At 44.2% G+C, this 22,168-nt stretch overlaps 1 protein-coding gene across 12 annotated transcripts in view; it reads left to right on the top strand.

Annotated features, from left to right (window-relative positions):
• The window catches only part of NRXN2 (neurexin 2), a 900,728-nt gene that overhangs the window by 278,520 nt on the left and 600,040 nt on the right, over positions 1-22,168 (top strand). For all 12 annotated transcript variants that reach the window (XM_073578443.1, XM_073578436.1, XM_073578438.1 and 9 more), the window contains exon 4: positions 9,499-9,516. In XM_073578443.1, coding sequence (XP_073434544.1) covers positions 9,499-9,516 — 18 coding nt within the window. The remainder of the gene's footprint in view (positions 1-9,498; positions 9,517-22,168) is intronic.

The following is a 22,168-nucleotide window of genomic DNA, read 5'->3' as shown; positions in this document are numbered from 1 at the left end:
TCAGGAGATTCATGCTTCACAAACCACGGGCAGCATGAATCACAGCCTGGTATGTTACTTCTTTAAATCGTTGAAAGATAATACACTAAAGATCTGGCCAGAGACCAGTCTAGTCTAGAGGTGCCATCTGTCATGTCTTCCAGTCCCGTAGCTGCTGGTTAATAGATCTCTCCATATGTAACGGTAAGGGAGAGACCTGTCAATCAGCAACTTCGGTGCTAGGAAGAGCTGACTGGGGTGCGCCGAACTAATCTGGACCCTGGCTGATCTTCAATATATATCATCTTTGAAACATTGGTAACATTGATTTTTTGGGGCCCACTGTTCAGCTACATGCAAAAATAACCTGACCCTAGTACACAAAGTTACTTTTGCTAATGGGTATTATTGATTTGGCTAGCTTGCTTAATGAATGATTACATTATATTTTTTTTCTGAAAACTATGAATCAGGTGTAATAGCACTACTCTTTAGCAATCTTTCACAGGTGCGGCCTACCGGAGGATCCTCCTGCTCCCCTGCGGGCCAGTCCGAGTCGGTTTATATTGGCTGCGCGGGATGTGCACGGCCCTTCTGATTTTGTTGCTCAGCTTTCGCAAAAGGCAAAATTGTAAAATAAAACTAATGATTCTTGTTGTTTTTTGGTCTTTCATTATGAATATGAAAAGATCCAATTCATATTTTTAGAAGTAATTACTTACATTTCTTTCCTTTTTCAGAATTGGCATATGCAGGTTGTATGGTCCTAGTGCATGTCAGTTTTATGGTCGGGTATAGATTGGAATTTTTAAATTTTTGGAAAATTTCTATCCTGAAAATCAGAAGTTTTTTTTTGCAATAGGAAACTATTGGAACCGTGATCAGATATGGCTCAAATCTGTGTATGTAGACAAGTTTTTTTTTTTTATCTTCCATGCCACCCTTGCCATGACTGATGGTATCATTATATTGGCTAATATAAAAAATCAGTGTGGTGACCTGCATTATAAAAGTGCAGTTTTTGCAGGAATTTCTACACTATTGCCACAGAAACTATCGTCCTCGGCAGTGGAGACCGTCATGCATGTCCTTTCACTTCGTTTTTTACCGTAGCTTTGCTCCATTTGACAAACAATAACAGCCCATAAGCAAAAATTGTGCAGTTTCAATAAGGGTGGGAGGGAATATACTTGTAGAGCAGAGGAAACCATGAAGGGCATTGTCGGAAGTTTTTAAGGGACCAATCACATTATTTATGCCATATGAACTGCAGGCCGGAGGTTATGGAGCAGGAGGAGATGATCAGATTAATATACATTTTTGCTGGAAAACTTTAAGTAAAACTTGTATTTTATTCATTGAAATCCCCGGTGCTTATCTGCATAAGAGTCCAGTGGGCGGTCCTTCTAGTGATTACGCATGCAATCATTGGTAGAACCGCCACCCTTGACTCTTATACAAATAAACACCAGGGATTTCAATGAATAAAAAGCAATTTTACTGAATCTTTTCAAATAAAAATATCAATCTATTCAGCTCCTCCTGCTCTATAACCTCCCACCTACATATCAGACCATTTTAAACATGATGGGATGCCTTTAACGCCTTCACCTATAGGCCATTTTCCATTGTTTTTTTTTTTCCTCCTTTTTCCTCCCCTTATTCCAAGAGTCATAACTTTTTTTTTCTTGATATTTCCGTCAATATGGCCGTATGAGAGCTTGATTTTTGTGGGACGAGTTGCTCCTTTGAATATACCCATTGATTTTGACACATGGTGTACTGGAAAACACAAAAAAAAAAATTCCAAGTGCTGTGAAATTGCAAAAAAAGTGGATTTTATTACAATGTTGAGTCGGCTTTTTTTCTCGTCATGCCGTGTAGAGATCGGATTAATTTATTTTATATTTCGAACATTTTTTTTATTATTGTTTTCAATGGTGTCATTTGAACTTTTGTATGCTGTCTTCTGTTTTTGTTTTTATTTTTCATAGTTTTAAAAACTTTTTTTTTTTTCACTTTAGTGTCTACGATCGCCTGTGCTATACATAGCAGTGCACCAGGTGATGGGGCGGCGAGAATCTGCAGGGGACTCATGAGCTTGACTAGTCTTCCAAACGACTTGGTCACCGGCAGCTTCTAAACTATGTTTTCCTCTGAAATGCTGCAATGTTTTAGAGTCGGTCATAGAGTACCTGGCTAAAATTATACATCCAGTGTCTGATACATGCTGCCCGATACTTGCTGCGGAGTATAGCTCCGACTTAGAGTTATTCCAAAAAAAACAATATTATGCAAGAATTTGCACTGCGGTATCATACAATTTTGCACCCATAGAAAAATGCCAGAATAATATGAGTGCACTCCTGTGCGCTTGCTACATTATTTTTGTGTGTACGTCGTTGCAGATTTCCAGATACATGGTAACCATTAACAGTGCAGACTCTACATCTGGCCATGATAGATCTGCTCCGGACGTTATTTATAGCCATCTTGTCTTATTCTATCTACTAAAGGAAGGATGTAATTCGCATTGTCACGCCTGACCAAATAATTCTGTCTTTTACAGGACCTCTGAGCAGATCTTAACACAGTTTCTTTAATTTTTAAAGGGAATTTGTGACGGGTTTTATATATATAAAAAAATTGGAACAGCACCAAAATATTACCTCAAATGATGTGCAAAGCTTTCCCAACCAATAATCCAAATGGTTACCAACAATAGAATTAAAAAAAGGAAAACGGCCGAAAAATTTTTAAAAAGTGGACTTTATTGCCCAATGGCGTTGCAATAGAGGGAACACTTAAACAACAGAATATAACTCCAAGTAAATCAAACTTCTGTGAAATCAAGCTGTCCACTTAGGAAGCAACACTGATTGACAATCAATTTCACATGCTGTTATGCAAATGGAATAGACAACAGATGGAAATTATTGGCAATTATCAAGACACCCTCAATAAAGGAGTGGTTCTGCAGGTGGGAAACACAGACCACATCTCAGTACCAATGCTTTCTGGCTGATGTTTTGGACACTTTTGAATGTTGGTTGTGCTTTCACACTCGTGGTAGCATGAGACGGACTCTACAACCCACACAAGTGGCTCAGGTAGTGCAGCTCATCCAGGATGGCACACCAATGCGAGCTGTGGCAAGAAGGTTTGCTGTGTCTGTCAGCATAGTGTCCAGAAGCTGGAGGTGCTTCCAGGAGACAGGTCAGTACACCAGGAGATATGGTGGGGGCTGTTGGAGGGAAGCAGCCCAGCAGCAGGACCCCTACCTCCGCCTTTGTGAAAGGAGGAACAGGAGGAGCACTGCCAGAGCCCTGCAAAATGACCTCCAGCAGGCCACAAGTGTGCATGTGTCTGCACAAACGATTAGAAACTGACTCCATGGGGATTGTCTGAGGGCCCGACGTCCACAGATGGGGGTTGTGCTCACAGCCCAACACCGTGCATGACACTTGGCATTTGGCACAGAACACCAGGATTGGCAAATTCGCCACTGGTGCCCTGTGCTCTTCACAGATGAGAGCAGGTTCACACTGAGCACATGTGACAGACCTGACAGAGTCTGGAGACTCTGTGGAGAGTGATCTGCTGTCTGCAACATCCTTCAGCATGACCGGTTTGGCAGTGGGTCAGTAATGGTGTGGGGTGGCATTTCTTTGGAGGGCCATACAGCCCTCCATGTGCTCACCAGAGGTAGCCTGACTGCCATTAGGTACCCAGATGAGATTCTCAGACCCCTTGTGAGACCATATGCTGGTGCAATTGGCCCTGGGTTTCTCCTAATGCAGAACAATGCCAGACCTCATGTGTCTGGAGTGTGTCAGCAGTTCCTGCAAGATGAAGGCATTGAAGCTATTGACTGGCCCGCCCGTACCCCAGACCTGAATCCGATTGAGCACATCTGGGACAGCATGTCTCGCTCCATCCACCAATGTCACGTTGCACCACAGACTGTCCAGGAGTTGATGGATGCTTTAGTCCAGTTCTGGGAGGTCAGGAGAACATCCGCAACCTCATCAGGAGCATGCCCAGGCATTGTAGGGAGGTCATACAGGCACGTGGAGGCCACACACAATACTGAGCATCATTTTGAATTGTTTCCACTATAATTTTGTCTTGTTTTGATTTTCATTTTGACTTGTTTCCACTTTCATTTTGGGAGTCTCTCCAAATCCAGGCCTCCATTGGTTCAAAAATTTGATTTCCATTGATGTTTTTTGTGTGATTATGTTGACAGCACATTCAACTTTGCACAGAACAAAGTATTCAATGAGAATATTTCATTCATTTAGATCTAGGAGGTGTTATTTGAGTGTTCCCTTTATTTTTTTGAGCAGTGTATATATTAAAAGGCAATAAGACTGTATCCACAGATACAAGAATTGGGTGGGAATACCCCGACATGTGCATATAATCCTCTCAGACCAAAATTGGTTTTTGATGATGTACATAATATATCAGTCCTTTATTCTACTTTGCAGATATGTTACTCCCAAAGATATAAGAAAATATGCTGTGAACAGACATATAAAATTCCTAGCAAAACACTCTTAGACATGTATAAACTCCCATGTTGTAGAAGCAAATGTTGCAAACAAATAAACGGGACACATGTAAAAGTTTGCTCCACAGTAGTGGATAAAAGTGCATACAATATTAAGCCCTAGTAGTAATAAATCACATGGATATATCAAATATAGGTGCACAATAGGGGAATGTAATCGCATAGTAACCATAAATCTGTTCATGGTGCAGTTACCTGAGGAAGTAGAGTCAGGGGAGACCCACCACACCCGACGCGCGTTTCGTTGGAAATGCTTTGTCCCTGGAGTAACATAAGTTCATAGTAGAATAAAGGACTGATATGTTATGTACAACATTTCAAACCGTTCTTGGTCTGTGATGATTATATATATATATATATATATATATATATACATATCAGGATGTTCCCACCTAATTCTTGTATCTGTCAATACTGTCTTATTGCATTTTAATATAAATATATATAATTTTTTTAAAATTTGTTTTTCAATAAAAATTACGATTTTAATGAATATATTGTCATCTGTAAAGCCTTTTGTTTGCATGTTATACTCTAGTTTGCTTTATGTCATTATCATTCAGGATAATAGTTGGTGTATATTATATAATCTGATAGCAGCATAACATAGGGCAAGAAAGCCTGATTCCAGGGATATATCACTTACTGGGCTGCTTGGTGTAGATTCCATAGAATACCTGTTTTGTCGAATGGAGATGTAGTGGTGCTATGAATACTGAGCTGTGTATAACCTCGCCCACACGCCTGACTGCGGCTTCCTGTGTACACTGTACATTATGAGCAAGCCGCCAATCAGTGGTGGAGGTGGGGTTATATTGATTAGCCTGACTGGGCTGCGCGTGAGCAGTAGTCCTGTAGTGTTAATAATCTCGTGCTGATAAAATGATAACTACATTTAAACTACAGCACACAGCCTAATAGGTGACACAGCCATAGAATCCGGGGTCTCTTGCTCTCAGATTAAATAGCAAAAAGCTGCTGACAGATAAGATATGAAATACTGTTGTATGTACGCTATGTATGTATTCACATTTCTTACATGTTTTATATGGGAAAGAGACTTTCAGATCATACATACACTTTTTATTACTTGACAAAGCTTCATGCTTTTCTGCGAAAGAAATCTGCTTGACCTTGGATTATTACATTCTAGCTTCCTGTAGCTGACACTAGCAGAAGAATAAGGAGTTCAGAGCACATTAAGATGATTAATGATTTAGTATTAGGGATGAGCAAACTTGTTTGTTGATACTCGGATATCATTCGAGTATCTGGGTGCTTGGATATGCTCGGCACTCGACAAGTATTGGCTGGTGATTGGATTTGAAGCTTGAATCCCCGCCCTGCATGTTTTGCACCTGTTACACATCCAAAAAGCATGCAGGGATTTCTCGTCAGTCACTGTAATGCCACAGCCACCTCGGTAGTGGTGTGATTGGCTGGCCGCATGACCTCATCAGAGGTTCTAAAAGGACAGGCACAGCCACGCTTGGCTCACTGACACCATTGCACAGCTCAGGGACAGCTCTGATTGGAAGCAGAAAGCAGTTACCCTGGCCTATGTGCGCACAGTTTAACTAATCAGAGTCTTCGAGTGTTTATACTGGTGCTGATGCTGAACCATCATACTAACAGTCCTTGTAAGGGCTAATCTTGTGTTTTTCTGTTTGTATCAGATACATTCTGCATTTAGCCTAGGGACAGTTGCAGGAGAAGGAAGAATGGCAGAATACAGCCTCTATGCAGGGCTTAGGGTATTGTAATCCATTGCTAAATATATAAAATTTTTCTGGATTCAATTAGTCATCCATAGAGTATTACGTGATTTGTGTTACATTTCTGTGGTATATGATACTCCAAAAAATCGTCATTTTTATTCCTTGGATTAAGTTAATCCATAAAGTATAATGTGTGGAGTGGGCGACAAGAAGACAAAGATGGCAGAATGCTGCGAGACTACTGAGGGAGCAATTGGAGGAATATCGGCGCCAGACCAAGCTGGCACGAAAGCAGAGGTGGCCGTAGCCTGTGGTTCGGAACTGGCCCCTATCCCTGAACCACCAAGGCCCAAACCCAGGGCTCAGTATTCACTGCTGCAAGGTTCCAAGAGTTGGCATCCCAGGTGGAGGTTGTTGCGTACAACCGACACAGAAGATTGGAGTCCATAGAAGAATTTGTCACCCATCCTCACATCTTGCTCAACCAGTGGGCAGTAGAGATGAAAAACTTGCCTCGAAGGCTGCAAGAACTGATGGATGAAACCAGGATCCCATTCTTAAAAATGGAGAAGCAACATCTCTGGTATTGGGGTGTGATCTGAGAAGGAAGGCAGCTGGATGAACACTTCTTGCAAAATGAACTGACCTAGGAGAGGCTCCTTGAGGCATCTTGAGATGGGACTACCACCCCCAAGAGATCAGACTGTCCTTGAGATTTCCCACCTCCTATGTGGGAGTAGTCGGTGCAGGTGACACAGGGCTTTTTCTCATTTCTATATGTTGGTGGCTCCAGCACTACCCGAAGCTAGGTCACTTACAGCCCAGGTACCCGGGAATCTGGCTCTAAGAAGCAGTCCCCCCCAGCCTCTCAAGGAAGGAGATGAAGAAGCGCACACTTGAAGAGGATTACTGTATTAGCTTCCTTATAATTCCTTTCTGGATTTGCACTTTGTGCAAAGCCTTTATGAGTGTAGGAGTAAATCAACTGCACTTTCAAAATATTTGAATAAAGCCCCCCAGTTGTTGCCTTCAAGGGTCTATGGAAGACTGGATGAGCCTCTGTGTAATTTTTTCCTGGCTTTACACTTTGTGAAAAGCTTTTATGAGTGTAGAATTGCCACAACTACACTTTGTTAATAGTATTTGAATGAGGCACTATAATTGGAGCCTTCAAGGGTTCAACTGTGTATGGATAACATTGCTTGTAATTTTTGGCAGGCTTTGCACTGTGTGCAGATTTAGAGCTCAGTAAAAGGATAGATTAATGCAGTATTATGGGCCAAATGATTTGTTAAATCAATATAATTTTAAATTGGAATACAAGTTGTAACTTGAATTGAAGGGATTATAGTTTTTATTTTACTTTACTTTTGATATATAAATTGCATTGATGAAAATTGATTATGGGGATACAATTAGGATTTTTCTTCCTTTCTTAAACAAGACTTCTCAAAAGAAATAATGGATTGATCAAAGTTTAAAGAGGACCTGTCTTATTAGTTTGTACATTTCTTACCTGGTGTAAATGTCGCTATTCTCCTGAATCTGGTTCTGTTTTTTTGTTTGTTCCTCTCCATTCCAGAAATATAGCCCCCTCGGCTCTGTAATTAAAGGGCATCTGTCACCGGATGTTGGAGGCCTATGTAAATGGCCTGGGTCCGGTCCGATGAGCAGTGTTTCTTCTTTTTTCTCCACCCCATCTGTGGCCCCTGTCCGCGATCTTCTCCGGTATTAGAGTAGTTCTTCTCCATAGTTCGCGCATGTGCAAAGCAATCTTGCTTCGCGCACGCGCAGTATGCTTTACCCAACTGTGGACAAAGCCGATAATCATTACTGCGCATGTGCCAGTACACTATGTCCCGGAAGTATTTTGCTGTGTTTCCGGGACATAGTGTACCGGCGCATGCGCAGTAATGATTATCGGCTTTGCCTGCAGTTGGGCAAAGCATACTGTGCATGCGCAAAGCAAGATTGCTTTGCGCACGCGCTAACTATGGAGAAGAACTACTCTAACACCGGAGAAGATCGTGGATGGGGGCCACGGATGGGGTGGAGAAAGAAGAAACGCCGCCCATGGGACCAGACCCAGGCCATTTACATAGGCCTCCAACATCCGGTGACAGATTCCCTGTAAATGCTGCCTTTTTAGCACAGTGGACGTGATCCTCAGGTGTTCTTGAAGATCACACACAGATGGCCGAAAAGGCTAGATTTATACACAGGGAAGAGAAGGCCATATCTCAATAACGAAGATTCGCAGGCACAAAAGAAAAACAACACCAGATTCGGGAAAACAGCGGCATTTAGACCAGCATAAAAATTGTACACATTTATGATAAGTGACAGATCCTCTTTAAGTGGACCAGCCATAATCCTAGGGATTTGAATCATGTGTCAGTGCCGCGGTGGTTGTAAAAGTTTTGATTTTACTGTAATGTTATTAAAAACCTAAAACCTAAGAAATGTAGGTGGAGATCAATAGAGAACACCTACAATCTCCCAGCATGTGGACTATCACAGTGCTTCCCATTGTGTGTTCTGTCAGGCAACTGCGTGACTGGTGGACCTCCTCCTTTCTCCCGCTATCTGCCCATAATTCTATTTTTATAAACAACCGCCTCCTCTATCGCTCTATCATTGCAACGTTGCTTTCTCTCTTCTTTCATCATCTTGCTTCTCAGTCCTCCCTTCTACAGAGACTCTGTTGTGTTATTTTTTTTTTTCACTCTCAATCACTTTTTGCAATCCGACCCCCTCCTCCCTCTTTGTGGTCCCTTGTGGATGTCACCAGCAGTGACACTGATTCTCAGCCTGGGGTCTACTGGTCTATTCATATCCATGGAACGGGAGGGGGGAAACTCCTCCAGGGGGCTCAGCTGGCTGGATGAACATTAGCCTAAGGTGGTGGTAGACCAGGGGCAAGGAGGAGGATGAAGGTCAAAACAGCAAAACAGAACTGCGAGATACAGAGGAACGGAGTGTAGATAAAAAGCGCATCGTAGAGGGGGAAGTGATGACGGGGGGATTCATGTACATCATTGTAAAACATTGCTGAAAGTACGAAAATTAAAGAACGAGAAAAAAATGAATAATAGGCAAGACTGTGAACTAGAAAAACGTTAAGCCGCTCTCTTTGTCATTCTATGATTGTGATTTTCTGCATCTTATCTCCTTTATTAATTGTAACCCTCATCTTCTTTTTCCTCTCTCCATGTTTTCGTGCAGAGGATCGTGTGATTGAAGGTGAGTAGCTGCTTGTTTAAATAATATCATATTATACTCCACAGGGATCGGTGATGGAAAGGGTTAGGTATCACTGTGTAAATTTCATTTCCTCCCTTCCCGTCTCTTTCTCAGGTTCTTCTTCCCACCAGTCACTTTCCCTACCAACCACCCTCCTCTCCTCTCCTTTCCTCTCCTCTGCTCGCTCCCCCTCCCTATTATCTTGCTTTCCCTGTCACCTGACTCCCCCGAACATAATAATGAGCAAGCATTATGCAAATTATGTTAATTAGACTTTAATGGGAGAGCACAGGACTGGAAATCAAGAGATGTTTAGGAGAAAAGGGAAATAAGGAGGGATGAGCACGACAGAAAAAAAATGGCAAAAAAAAAATTGGTTGAATGGAAGAAAAACTGGGACCTAGAACAGTAAAATGAATAGAGAGTACTTGAGGGAATGAAATTAGCATTATTGGTACCGAGATGGGGAAAGAAATGTTAAAATATGCAGTAGAAGAGACGGGGCGAAACAAGATGTAAAAGACACATTCAAGTCAAGAAGTGAAGTTTTGGAAAGAAGCAGAAGAAAGGTTACAGTCCAGCCAAAAAAAAAAACCCTTCCTCATTAATCATGCAGTAGCCTGAGGGCTTCCTTATGGAATAGAGAACTTGTTTCTAACATCATATTGCATAACCCTGAAATGTATGCATTATACGCTATGGCAAAGATTTCTGGTGAATTAGTGTTTTGAGGTTCCTCCTAGATTTCTTTCACCTGACTCCACCATATTCGAGAACGTTGGCGTCAGTGGTGAGAGTGGAGTGTGCCTCGGCCAAATGGTTCTGGTGGTGGCTTATCTTTCCCGAGAGCGAAAGGGTCAGGTGTTAGAGGGAACCTGTCAGAACAGAATGACTGTACAAACCAAGTACGGGTGCTCAAGGAACCCTTGGTGAGGTCAAATCCGTTCCGCGCACCTTCCCACCTACTTGTTTTCCATCTACCTCCACCCTTCTCTGGCTCCATATAGACAGAGCTGTCAATCCCAATAGAGGGGCAGAGATAGAAGGAAAATGAGCAGCACTGAACTGTTTAGCCTCTCCAAGGGTGCATCGGGCGCCTGTACTTGGTTTGAACAGTCATTCTATGAGGACAAACTCTACTGATACACATTACATAAGTCATAAAAATGCAAAAATTCCAACAAGCTCGGCAGATGGTCTGTAGTGTATAGGGGGCTTCCTGAATGTCCTCCAACAGGTTATATAAGGGGACTTAAGGATCTGACGGTTGAAAGTGAACTGATCGATCTTTTATTCAGTGGAGACATAAGCCGCCATCCGACGATTCTGGTATCCGATCTCAGATTGAGGATACAGGAACGAGAGTTTGTGTTTGAGGGAGTTGGTAGACAATTATTATTATGCTTGCTTATATAGCGCCATCTTGTTCCACAGCGTTTTCTAGATATTATCATCACTGCCACCATTGAGGCTCACACTCCGAAGACCTAGTGATAGGGAATTTAGAGTGTGGGAGGAAACCGGAGAACCTGGAGGAAACCCATGCAAACTAACCGTCAACTGAACCAATTTCAACTAGAACGAACGATTGTCGGTTGGATTGATGGAATGAACGTTCATAGTCGGACGTTTTAGATATTTTCAGCCAATGATCTTTACTCCCCACTTTGAACCACTAAATACAGCCTGTGTAAATCATCCCGCTGATGTAATCTTAAAGGGGTTTTCCCCACAAACAAAAGTTCATTTTAATCAATAGATCTTGGAATAGTGATAATTTCCACAATTGGATGTGTTTAAATAAAATGTTCCTGTGCTGAGAAAATCTTATAAATGTGCCCCTGCTGTGTACTGTGTAATGGCTGTGTCTGACCGCACAGGAACATGGTTGGATCATACCATCTACTGGACAGGCGGAGAAGCAAACGAGCGTACAGACAGGACAGCATGAGATCTCAAATACTTATTTCATTGAAGTAAAACATTGTTTAAAAACAGACAGGGAAATGCTTTACTTCACAAAAGGAATCAGCTGTGATCCTGTGCTGTCCGGTCTGTATACTCTCTTTTGCTTCCTCCCCTGCCCAGGAGATATGGTATGATCAGACCATGTTCCTGTACGGTCAGACACGACCATTACACAGTACACAGCAGGGGCACATTTATAAGATTATCTCGGCACAGGAACATTTTTTTTTCTTTTTTTAAACACATCCAATTGTGGAAGTTATTATTATTCCAAGATCTATTGATTCATATGAACTTCTCTTTGTGGGAAAACCCCTTTAAGTGTGTATGGGGCCATTGCCGAACAAACATTCATTCAGCCGACGATCGTTTGTTCATCTGCCCCCTTAGAGCTAATGTGAACGGTCAGATTAAAAAGCTCCAACTATCCGATCCTTATCTCCACTGACAGATGATGCTGGAAGTCGCAAGGACCCGGTAGACTTCCAGTTTTAGATTGTTAACTTTAATCTAATATTTATGGGGTCCTTTACCCACCGGATGATGTGTACATTTACTTTTCATCAATGTCTCTGGAAAATATAGAAACGGCTAAGCCACAAAAAATTTTTTTTTATTTTCCAACTGCATCTCAGGTTTCAGGGACTCTTTGTACCAGACCGAGAGGAATATTGAGATAGATGAAGGGTTTGTTTAGAGAAGCAATTCTGATAACAAAGCTGCCATAGAAACCACTGAGCAATTTACATAATACATTCAGGATCTGATCATGAATCGATTCCAGGTTTAAAGAGCATTTCAGGTGGATCTGTCTCCAGATTCCAATGCGTTCATCAATTGAAAAAAAATCAAACAAAACCTCCCAGACCGGTACAAGGCTGGTGTACTTACTTTAAAAAGGGTGATCTTTTGGACCTGGTGAGGCTGGTGTCATTACTTTGAAAATTGAGCATATACATTTTTTTTTTAATAGCTGTCCTACCTAATTTTAAGTCTAGTTCTAGCTGGGCTTATAAGAGTCTATAGCTTTTGATCTGAGCACCAGCAACAATCTCGATGTAGTTTTTCTAATGCCCTTTATTCGATTAGCAGGCTTTTAATGCCATTCAGTAAGGTGAAGAAATAAATATATGGGCTTTACACCATAATCTTCTACCTTTTGCAAAGACATATTATTCCTTTGCATTGGAAACTCTTTTCTTTCTCTGCAGTTTTACCGCCCTGAATCGTTCTTTCCTTTTTTTATTTCTCTCCTTTACTCCCTCAAGATCTTCCTTCTCCCATTTCCACCTCGCTCCTTCGCCTCCCCCGGGGTCTCTCTGTTTGCCGTCTCTATGCTGTGTTTTACAGATAAGAGTCAGATACTCTGTGACTTTCATATGCTCTTCTCTGGACAATAAAAATGGTTTGTTCGTGTCCACACGGGAAGAGATGGCTTTCAGTAATGGTAGGCAGATAGCCGGGAAAGCCTTCAATGTGAAGATCTCCATGAATGGTATTCAACTAGGTTTTACGCCCAGGTTGTGAGGAGCGGTAGCGATAAAAACCAATTACACATCTCACGTAAACATGTAACCGTTTGTCCATTTTGGAGCATAAATAGGAAAAGTATCACATGTTGACTCATGAGTCATCACACGTTTTCAGGTCAGTGTGCATAGGTTTTAGCTAATTTTATTTTGCTTATTTAACTTGTTAATCTGGCCTAAATTAACGAGCATCGGAGATGATTAGCATTGGCAGCAGAATTATCACTCTGCGCTGAGTGATGCAAAGGCGAGTGTCAAGATCGTGGATCGTTGGCCTCTTTCGTCTGGGACTTTAACATTGATGGCCTGTCCTTAGGATAGGTCACTAAGAGTGATGAGCAAGCGTAAGGTGTTATCATGCTCGGGAGCTAACTGAGTGACTTCGGCATGCTCGAAAACTATGCTCTAGTTCCCGCGGCGGCATGTCACGTGGCTGTTTGTCATCCGCAATCGGTGCAGTGATTGCCCAACAAACAGGAAATCTCTACATGTATTGAGGCTGTCTAACAGCAGTGAGACATGCAGTCACGGGGACTCGAACAAATTAGACACTCTTCGCATCCGAGCATGCGGATAACACCTTATCAGAAAACGTTTGCTCATCACTAGTCATTAATGTCTGACCGGTGGGGTGAGACACCGGGCACCTATGCCAATCAGCTATTCCCTTTGTCCAGAACCGCTAAGTTTCATAGCTCGAATGATGGAATAGTGGCCGCGACCGGGTGCTGCACATCCATATTGATTTGAGTAGGTGGCAAATGTGCAACGCCTGGTCGTGGTCACTATACAGCAGATAAAGCTGTGCAGCTCCACAACTGACCAGATCAGGCCACCACCGACACCGGGAACAGCTGATCGGCAGAGATGCCGGGTGTTGCAATCCCATATAGAGTTCATAAAAGTTGGGTAATGACTTATTATATGTACCTCAAAATGATGCCAATAATAAACACAACTCATCATGAAATAACTTGATTTTAAACCATAGGTCATTTTCTGATTTAATCTTTTTTTTTTTTTTAAAGGAGTGCAGCAGAGTTTGCATCAGACTGCAGCAGGCAGCGCCTGCCCCCCCGAGTGCAGTGGGCAGGATCTGCCCCCCAAGCGCAGCGGGCAGCATCTGCCCCGAGTGCAGCAGGGACTTGTATGCAACCTTACACAACTTAGGCTAGCTTCAGACTAGCGGTTTTGCCCGCAGCGCATGGCGCCGCTAAGCCCCGCCCCCTCCGGTCATCTCCGCCTAGTATCGCACATCGCTGCATGCGATCTGCACACCCTATCTTTAGCATAGGGTGCGCAGACCGTGCGCCGGCCGTGCGCTAATAGGAATTTGCGTGCGCTGCGCCCTTTTGATGTTGCGCCGACGTGCGCCGAACGCACCATGCTGCATTTTGGTGCGCTCGGAGCACTGTCAAAAGGGCGCAGCGCACGCAAAATCCTACTGGCGTGCGGCCAGCACATGGTCTGCGCACCCTATGCTAAAGATAGGGTGTGCAGATCGCATGCAGCGATGTGAGACACTAGGCGGAGATGACCGGAGGGGGCGCGGCAGGGGGGCGGGGCTTAGCGTCGTCGTGCGCTGATGTCAAAAACGCTAGTCTGAAGCCAGCCTTAGACTGCAAAACAGGAAGGTTGCTCCGGCACCTCTCCAGTGGAGAGGAAGCAATATATATACATAATGCCTCTCAACTAGAGATGAGCGACTTTGCCTTTTTTCGGGTCGAGTCGGGTTTCATGAAACCCGACTTTCTCAAAAGTCGGGTCAAACGAAATCGGCCGATTATCGTGAAAAGTCGAAGGCCGACTGAAACACGAAACCCAATGCAAGTCAATGGGGAAGAAAAGTCGGCAGTGAGTGGAGGACAGGAAACACACCTACAGTGCCCATTTTAATGCCAAAAACATCAATTCTTATTCCGTAAGCTTGTCAACCTTAATTTACTTTATAATAATAGGCATTGAAAACTGGGGGTTATTTGGCTAAAGTTGTGGGGGGGGTAGGGCTGGATCCAGATCTTTGTGAGCCCAGGGTCAAAAAGTATCAATAGGCTCCTTTAACACATGCCACAATTCACGATCCTCTGATACGGCAGAGAAATAGCGGTATAGTACAATGAAAAATACTTCACTTCTTACATCTCATGACTGATATCCATTTTAAATTCTCCAATAGCTCCAAAAACGGACAATATCTTACTCCATACAGTATTATGGCCACCGCATAGTGCGCTATACAGAGTAATGAGGCCCATATATTTCACCATACAGAATCATTGGTCCCATATAATGTTCCATACAGTATATGATGAGCTCCACATAATGCTACAGTATATGTTTGTCCCCATGGATGAAGCTCCACTGTCTTATGGGCCCAAATAATGCTCCACATATAATGGGCCCCATTTCTAATGCTCCAGTGGATAATGGGCCCTGTAAATGCTGCTCCAGTGTCTGATGTCCACCTTTGGAATGCTCCAGTGTATGGTGGGCCCCATATATAATTCTCCAGAGTATAGTGCTAACCAAAAATTGCTCCCAACCTTTAAAACAATTAAATAAGTCTCCTCACTAGGGAATCCCTGTACTAGTCTGGACTCCTCGTTGTCCCCATCTTCCATCTCTCTGCACTTGGACTGTTTAGGCAGAGGGCGTACAGACGTGATGTCATCGCGCTCTCTGACCAGAATGTCACTGTCAGGAAACGCGGAAGACATCACGGCGGTGGAGCAGGAAGAGGTAAGTATTTCAACTTTGCAAGTGCTGTGATCCTGAGCAAGCAGGGGGGGCCCACTCATTGGCAACGGCACTGGCACAGGGCCCCTCATAGTACGCCGGTGTGTCTGACGGCGGGTGTGCACCCCCACCATCAGAGACACTTGATTCTACTATGAGGGACCTTGTGCCAGTGCCGTTTCCAAACAGTGTGCCCACCCACCTGTCCAGGGCAACCGCACGGGTGCGTGCGCCAGGTGGTGACCCCGGCCCTGTGGGGCGAGACAGCCCAGTTAGGGAGGCGGAAAAATTGTCATTTGTTGATGTTGGACATTCAGCAGCTGCAAATGGAGTAATTGGAGAAGTCCTCAGAAGAGGAGGACAAAAGCAAGTCATTTTTCTGGCAACCTACATGTCATCAGGGGATGGTGGGACAAAATCCTTTGAAACCCATGCATGGTTCATTTTAATGAAGGTTAGATCATCAACATTTTGGGTCGACAGAAGGGTCCTTTTTTCTGTCAGGATTGATCCAGCAGCACTGAAGACTCGTTCAGATAACACACTAGCAGCAGGGCAAGAGAGCTCCTGTAAGACATATTGTGCCAATTCAGGCCAGGTGTCCAGTTTACTGGCCCAATAGTCAAAGGGGAATGACCTGTGTGGGAGAACATCGATATGGGAGGAAAAGTAGTTTGTAACCATAGTTGACAACTGCTGTCTCCTGTCACTTTCGATCGATGCAGTATTACCAGTCGTGTGAGCGGTACTTGAAAAATCAGTCCACAACGTGGTCATGAAACCCCTGTGTCCAACGCCACTTCGGCTGTGTGCACCACGAACACCTCTTTCATGTTGCCCCCTACGGCTTGTTGGAAAAACATCACCACCGCTGTGTGCTGGGAATGCTTCAAACAAACGGTTTACCAGAGATGCTTATTTGTTAGCCAATATTAGCTCTAGGTTCTCCTGTGGCATGATGTTTTGGAATTTGCCTTTATAGCGTGGATCCAGGATGCTGGCCAACAAGTAGTCATCATCGTTCATCATTTTGGCAATGCGGGGGTCCCTTTTTAGGATCTGCAAGGCATAATCTGACATGTGGGCCAATGTTCCAGGTGTCAATGATGCACTGCGAGTGCTGGGTGGAGGAGCACTTTCTGGCAAATCCACATCTCTCCAGTCACGCACAAACCCTGTACCTGACCTTGCCACGCCAACATTTTTTCTTGCCCCCTGAGAAGCATCCTCCTCCCCAAAATAATCATCCCCATCATCCTCCTCCTCCTCTTCCTCTTCTTCCTCCACCTCGTCCACGAGACTTCCCTGACCAGACTATAGCTGACTGTCATCAAGGCTTCCCTCCTCCTCTTCCTCCTCCACTGCAGACGCCTGATTCTTAATGTGTGTCAAACTTTGCATGAGCAGACGCATAAGTGGGATGCTCATGCTCATGATGGTGTCTTCTGCGCTTACCAGCCGTGTGCATTCCTCAAACCACTGAAGGACTTTAGAGAGGTCTTTCAGCTTCGACCACTGCACACCAGACAACTCCATGTCTGCCTGCAAACTGCCTGCCCGTGTATCCTCCCACAAATGAATTACAGCCTGCCTCTGTTCGCACAGCCTCTGAACCAGATGCAGGGTGGAGTTCCACCTTGTTGCAACATCGATAATTAGGCGGTGCTTGGGAAGGTGGCGCAATCGCTGCAGCTTCTGCATACGACTGGAGTGTACGGGCGACCGGCAGATGGGCGAGCACAGTCTTCGCACCTTATGGAGCAGGGGTGTTAATTCCAGATAATTATTGAGGAAGCACTGCACCACCAGGTTCAAGGTGTGAGCCAGGCAAAGTATGTGTCTGAGTTTTGAAAGGGCAATGGCTGCCACAAAATTCCGGCCGTTATCACTAACTACCTTGCCTGCCTCAAGATGTAGACTGCCCAGCCATGACTCAGTTTGAAAGTAGTCGTCCAGTACCTCCGCCGTGTGTCTGTTGTCTCCCAAACACATCATCTTCAACACAGCCTGCTGACGCTTACCACTAGCTGTTCGATAGTGGGACACCTTCTGTGCAACACTGGCAGCTGCGGATGGAGTGATTGTGCGACTGTGCTCTGTGGACAAGCTTTCGCTTCTGGAGGAGGAGGAGGGTCGAACGCCTACAGCCAACTGTTTCCTATACCGTGGGCTAGGCAGCACTGTCGCACCGCCACTGTCCCCTGTGGGCCCTGCATCCACCACATTAACCCAGTGCGCAGTGATGGACACGTAACGGCCCTGGCCATGCCTACTGGACCATGCATCTTTTGTGAGGTGCACCTTTACACTCACTGATTGCTTGAGTGCATGGACAATGCAGTCTTTCACATGCATGTGGAGGGCTGGGATGGCTTTTCGCGAAAAGAAGTGCTGACTGGGTAGGTCATAGCATGGTACTGCAGAGGCCATGAGCTCGCGGAAAGCTTTGCTTTCAACCAACCGGTAGGGCATCATCTCTAACGAGATTAGTTTGGCAATGTGGGCGTTCAAAGCCAGTGTACGCGGATGAGAGGATGAGTACTTTCTTGTCCTACTCAGAGTCTCTGGTAGGGTGAGCTGGACTTGAGAGCTGCATATGGTGGAACTAGCGGTGGACATGGCGGACTGAGAGAGTTGGTGATGGTGTTTGTGGTGTTGCTGATGGCCTAGATTCAGTCTTTCGTAGCAATAACATTGTGATTCCTTGACTGCTTTGACCTTGCGACGACACCTCGACATTTGCTGTTGGTGGCGTGCTAACCGGTGGGCTTACAGTGGGGGAAGCGATGTAGCGTTGCTGACTACCTTCATTCGGAGCAGGTGCACATGTGGTACGTGAGGTTTGGTAGTCCGTCCACGCTTGCAAGTGCATGGTAGTTAAATGTCTAAGCAAGCAACTGGTATTCAAATTTTTCAGATTTTTTCCTCGCTAAAGGTCTTTGCGCACTTCTTACAGATAACTTTTGCCTGCTAATTAGGATTTTGTTAAAAAAAAGTGCCACACTGCACTCTTACTACTATGGAAGACATTTTGAGACCTTGCACGCTGTGCTAATTTGACCATCTGGCTAAGCTGTCCTGCAACTCTTTTGGTTTTTGTAACACGTTTTTGGACAGCTAAGGTCCTGCCAGATAACAGCTGTTGCGATGTCGTTGCCTGCTGCGGATCCTCCTCCTCCTCTTTCGCAGCGGCACCCTCTTCCCCCAATGGTTGCCAATCTGGCTCAACAACTGGGTCATCCATCACCTCCTCTTCAATTTCATGTGCACCTTCCTCTGTGTCACCATGTAAGGTGGTACAGAATGCGGGAAGGGAGACCTGAGTTTCATCAGGGTCTGATTCTGGCTCAGTACACTGCGAGGACAATGTAGTGCTCTGAGTGAATGTACCAGCAGATAAATCTAGCAGTGGCTGTGCATCAGTGCACTCCATGTCAGATTCATCTTGGACTGAGGAATTCACGATTTAACTTGCTAACCCAGGCATGGTATGTGAAAAGAGCTCCATGGAGTAATCGGTAGTGTGGCCTGCCACATCCTTCACTTTTGGTAGGGGTGAAGGACACAAGGAAAGGTGTTGTTCCCGACCAGAAGCCTCCAATGACGACTCAGTGCTTTTATTTTTTGAAACTTCAGAAGAGGAGGCGAGAGAGCTGGAGGCTGTCTCAGCATTGTAAGTCAAAACTTGTTCCTGAAGCTCCGGCTTTAAAAGTGGTTTACCTACTCCCCGAAAAGAGAGCCTTCGAGGCCTTGTGGAGCCAGACGATGATGTAGGCTCAACACCTCCTGCCTTAGGTGCTATTGTGCTTTTGCCACTACCAACAGATGCAACACCACCACCATCACCATCGGGACCAGCTGGCAACCCCTGCCCACTTCCATGGCATCTTTCACCATACTTGCTCATTTTTGTGACAATGTACCAAAAATACAAGGTAAAAGGTGTATCTACTATTGGTGAGAATTTGAATCTCACTAGAGATTTGAGGACGCTGAACTATTGTCTCAGGCCCAGTAGAGATTACACCTCAATGTAACAGGCTGAAATTGGATGGTGTATGACAAGGTGAAGGGTGTCTATAGGATTGGTGAGAATTTGAATCTCACTAGAGATTTGAGGACACAGAACTATTGTCTTTGGCCCAGTAGAGATTACACCTCAATGTAACAGGCTGAAATTGGATGGTGTATGACAAGGTGGAGGGTGTCTGTAGGATTGGTGAGAATTTGGATCTCACTATAGATTTGAGGACGCTGAACTATTATCTGAGGCTCACTATAGATCCTCAATGTAACAGGCTGAAATTGGATGGTGTATGACAAGGTGGAGGGTGTCTATAGGATTGGTTAGATTTTGGATCTCACTAGAGATTTGAGGATGCTGGCAATGATGCTCTCAGTCCAAGTATGGACGCAGGCAGCCTAATAAGCAGGACTGCTTCACAGTGCACACACAAAAGGGTGGAAAAATGAACGCTTGGTAACTGTGCAGAAAAGAGGAAGAAAAGTATTTTTGCTTTTAGAAAAGCAGCTTGCACAGCAGTGTGCAAACAGCAATGCAGCTATCAGGGAGCCTTATAAGGCAGCCTAATAACCAACAGAGCTGATGCACAAAAATATATCCTCCCCTGTCACTGCACACAAAGTGTTGTGTTGTAAGTGGAAATCGCTAACAGCAGAAGCAGTTTTTTTGTTCTTCTTCCCTGCCTAACGCTCTCACTACAGAATCAGCAGCAGCAGCAACCTCTCCCTGTACTAAGATCGGCTTAAGTAAGATGGCGGTCGGCGTGCACGCTCTTTTATAGCCCCTGTGACGCCACACAAAGCAAGCCAATCACTTGTATGCCCTTCTCAAAGATGGTGGTGACCGATGCCCATGTCATCACGTTGCCCACAGTGTGCGTCCTCCATCATTGGCTGAAAAAGGGCGCTGGAAGCACCTTTTGAAACGCGACTTTGGCGCTCTGGTCACCGACCTCGTGGCCGACCTCACGCTATGGTCGGGTTTCGTTTCATGAGATCCGACTTCAGCGAAAGTCGGCGACTTTTGAATATGACCGACCCGTTTCGCTCAACTCTACTCTCAACCATTGGCTGGAGAGGAAGTAGCAAGTGTACGCGCTGGCCCTTTAAGAGGGCGGGAGCGTGGGTGTGTGCCCTAAGGACACAGCTAGAAGCCTGGCTGGAAGTGCTGCTGGGAGCATGCCGTGCATGAGGAAGAGAGGAATCGACCGCAGTTCGGGTGAGAGAAATGACACCCTGGAGACCCTGCCTGTAAGAGCAGGGATTCGGCGTGGTGCTAGCACCATGTAACCTGAGAGCAGCATAATGTAGGGGCTGATAGCCTGATTCCAGCGATGTATCATTTAGTTTACTGTCTGAAGTAGATGTGATAAAATCAGTTTTCTCTGCTGCATATCCAGCAACTCTAAGCCCTATAGAACTCCACCCACATCACTGACTGGTAGCTTTTTGTGGTGAAGGCGCGGTTGCAGAGAACAGGAGGACTGGGAGGCACGTGACACCTAGTCCTTCAGTGATAATTTGCTGATAAAACACTGATTTTATTGAAACGGCAACGCACAGCCTAGTAAGTGACACATCGCTGTAATCAGGCTCTCAGCCCCAACATTATGCTGCTCTCAGATTACATAGTAAAAAGTTGATGATAAATTCCCTTTCAATTAAATATCATCTAGTTTTGACACAAAGACTGTTAGGCCAGTAGCAATCAACATATAGGCACAGCCATAATATTATATTTATAGAATTAATCTAATTGTGTAAGAATATAAAGACCATTAAAATGACATTTTGAGAACACGCGTTTAGCATTTTAATACCGTACCCCTTTAGAAAGTAATGTACTTACACAAACGTTTCTTTTTACGGCAGCCTTTAGCGATTTTTAATGTGCTTTTTCTGTGGTGGCTTTATTCTTTTTTTTGTCTCTTGTAGCTGAAGATCCCAGAGAGATTGAGATAGAGAGAGCTTGATCTTTTCATCTCAATCTCTTTATAAGTAAAAGCTAATGGTTTGTTGGGATCACATGCTCAATTATGCAACGAATTAGGTAAAAAAAAAAAACTAAAGAAAAAAATGTTCAATGCTGTAATAAACATCAGGCTAGCATATTTAGTTAGCCATGATTTCATGAGATAAAAGCATGTGGGTTTTTTTGTTAATGTTTTTTTTTTTTTTACATTTTGCCAAATAACTAAAAAAATTGTATAAGCAAATCCATGCTTTTTTTTCATCTGTTTAAAGGGAACCTGTCGCCATGTTTTCCCAATATAAAGTACTGCCCCCACCTTTTTAAAAACCTCTTTTACAGCATACCAATAAGCTGTAGATAAGTCCCCAATCCCCTCTGCATGCAACAAAAAAATAAGTTTTATTTTACCCAAATAGGGGGCCGT

This window comes from Dendrobates tinctorius, unplaced genomic scaffold, assembly GCF_039654945.1.
Source record: "Dendrobates tinctorius isolate UK_male_01 unplaced genomic scaffold, ASM3965494v1 ptg000059l, whole genome shotgun sequence".
Classification (NCBI taxonomy): domain Eukaryota; kingdom Metazoa; phylum Chordata; class Amphibia; order Anura; family Dendrobatidae; genus Dendrobates; species Dendrobates tinctorius.
Note: the sequence above shows the minus strand (reverse complement) of the source record. Positions and strands in the feature narration are given on the sequence as shown.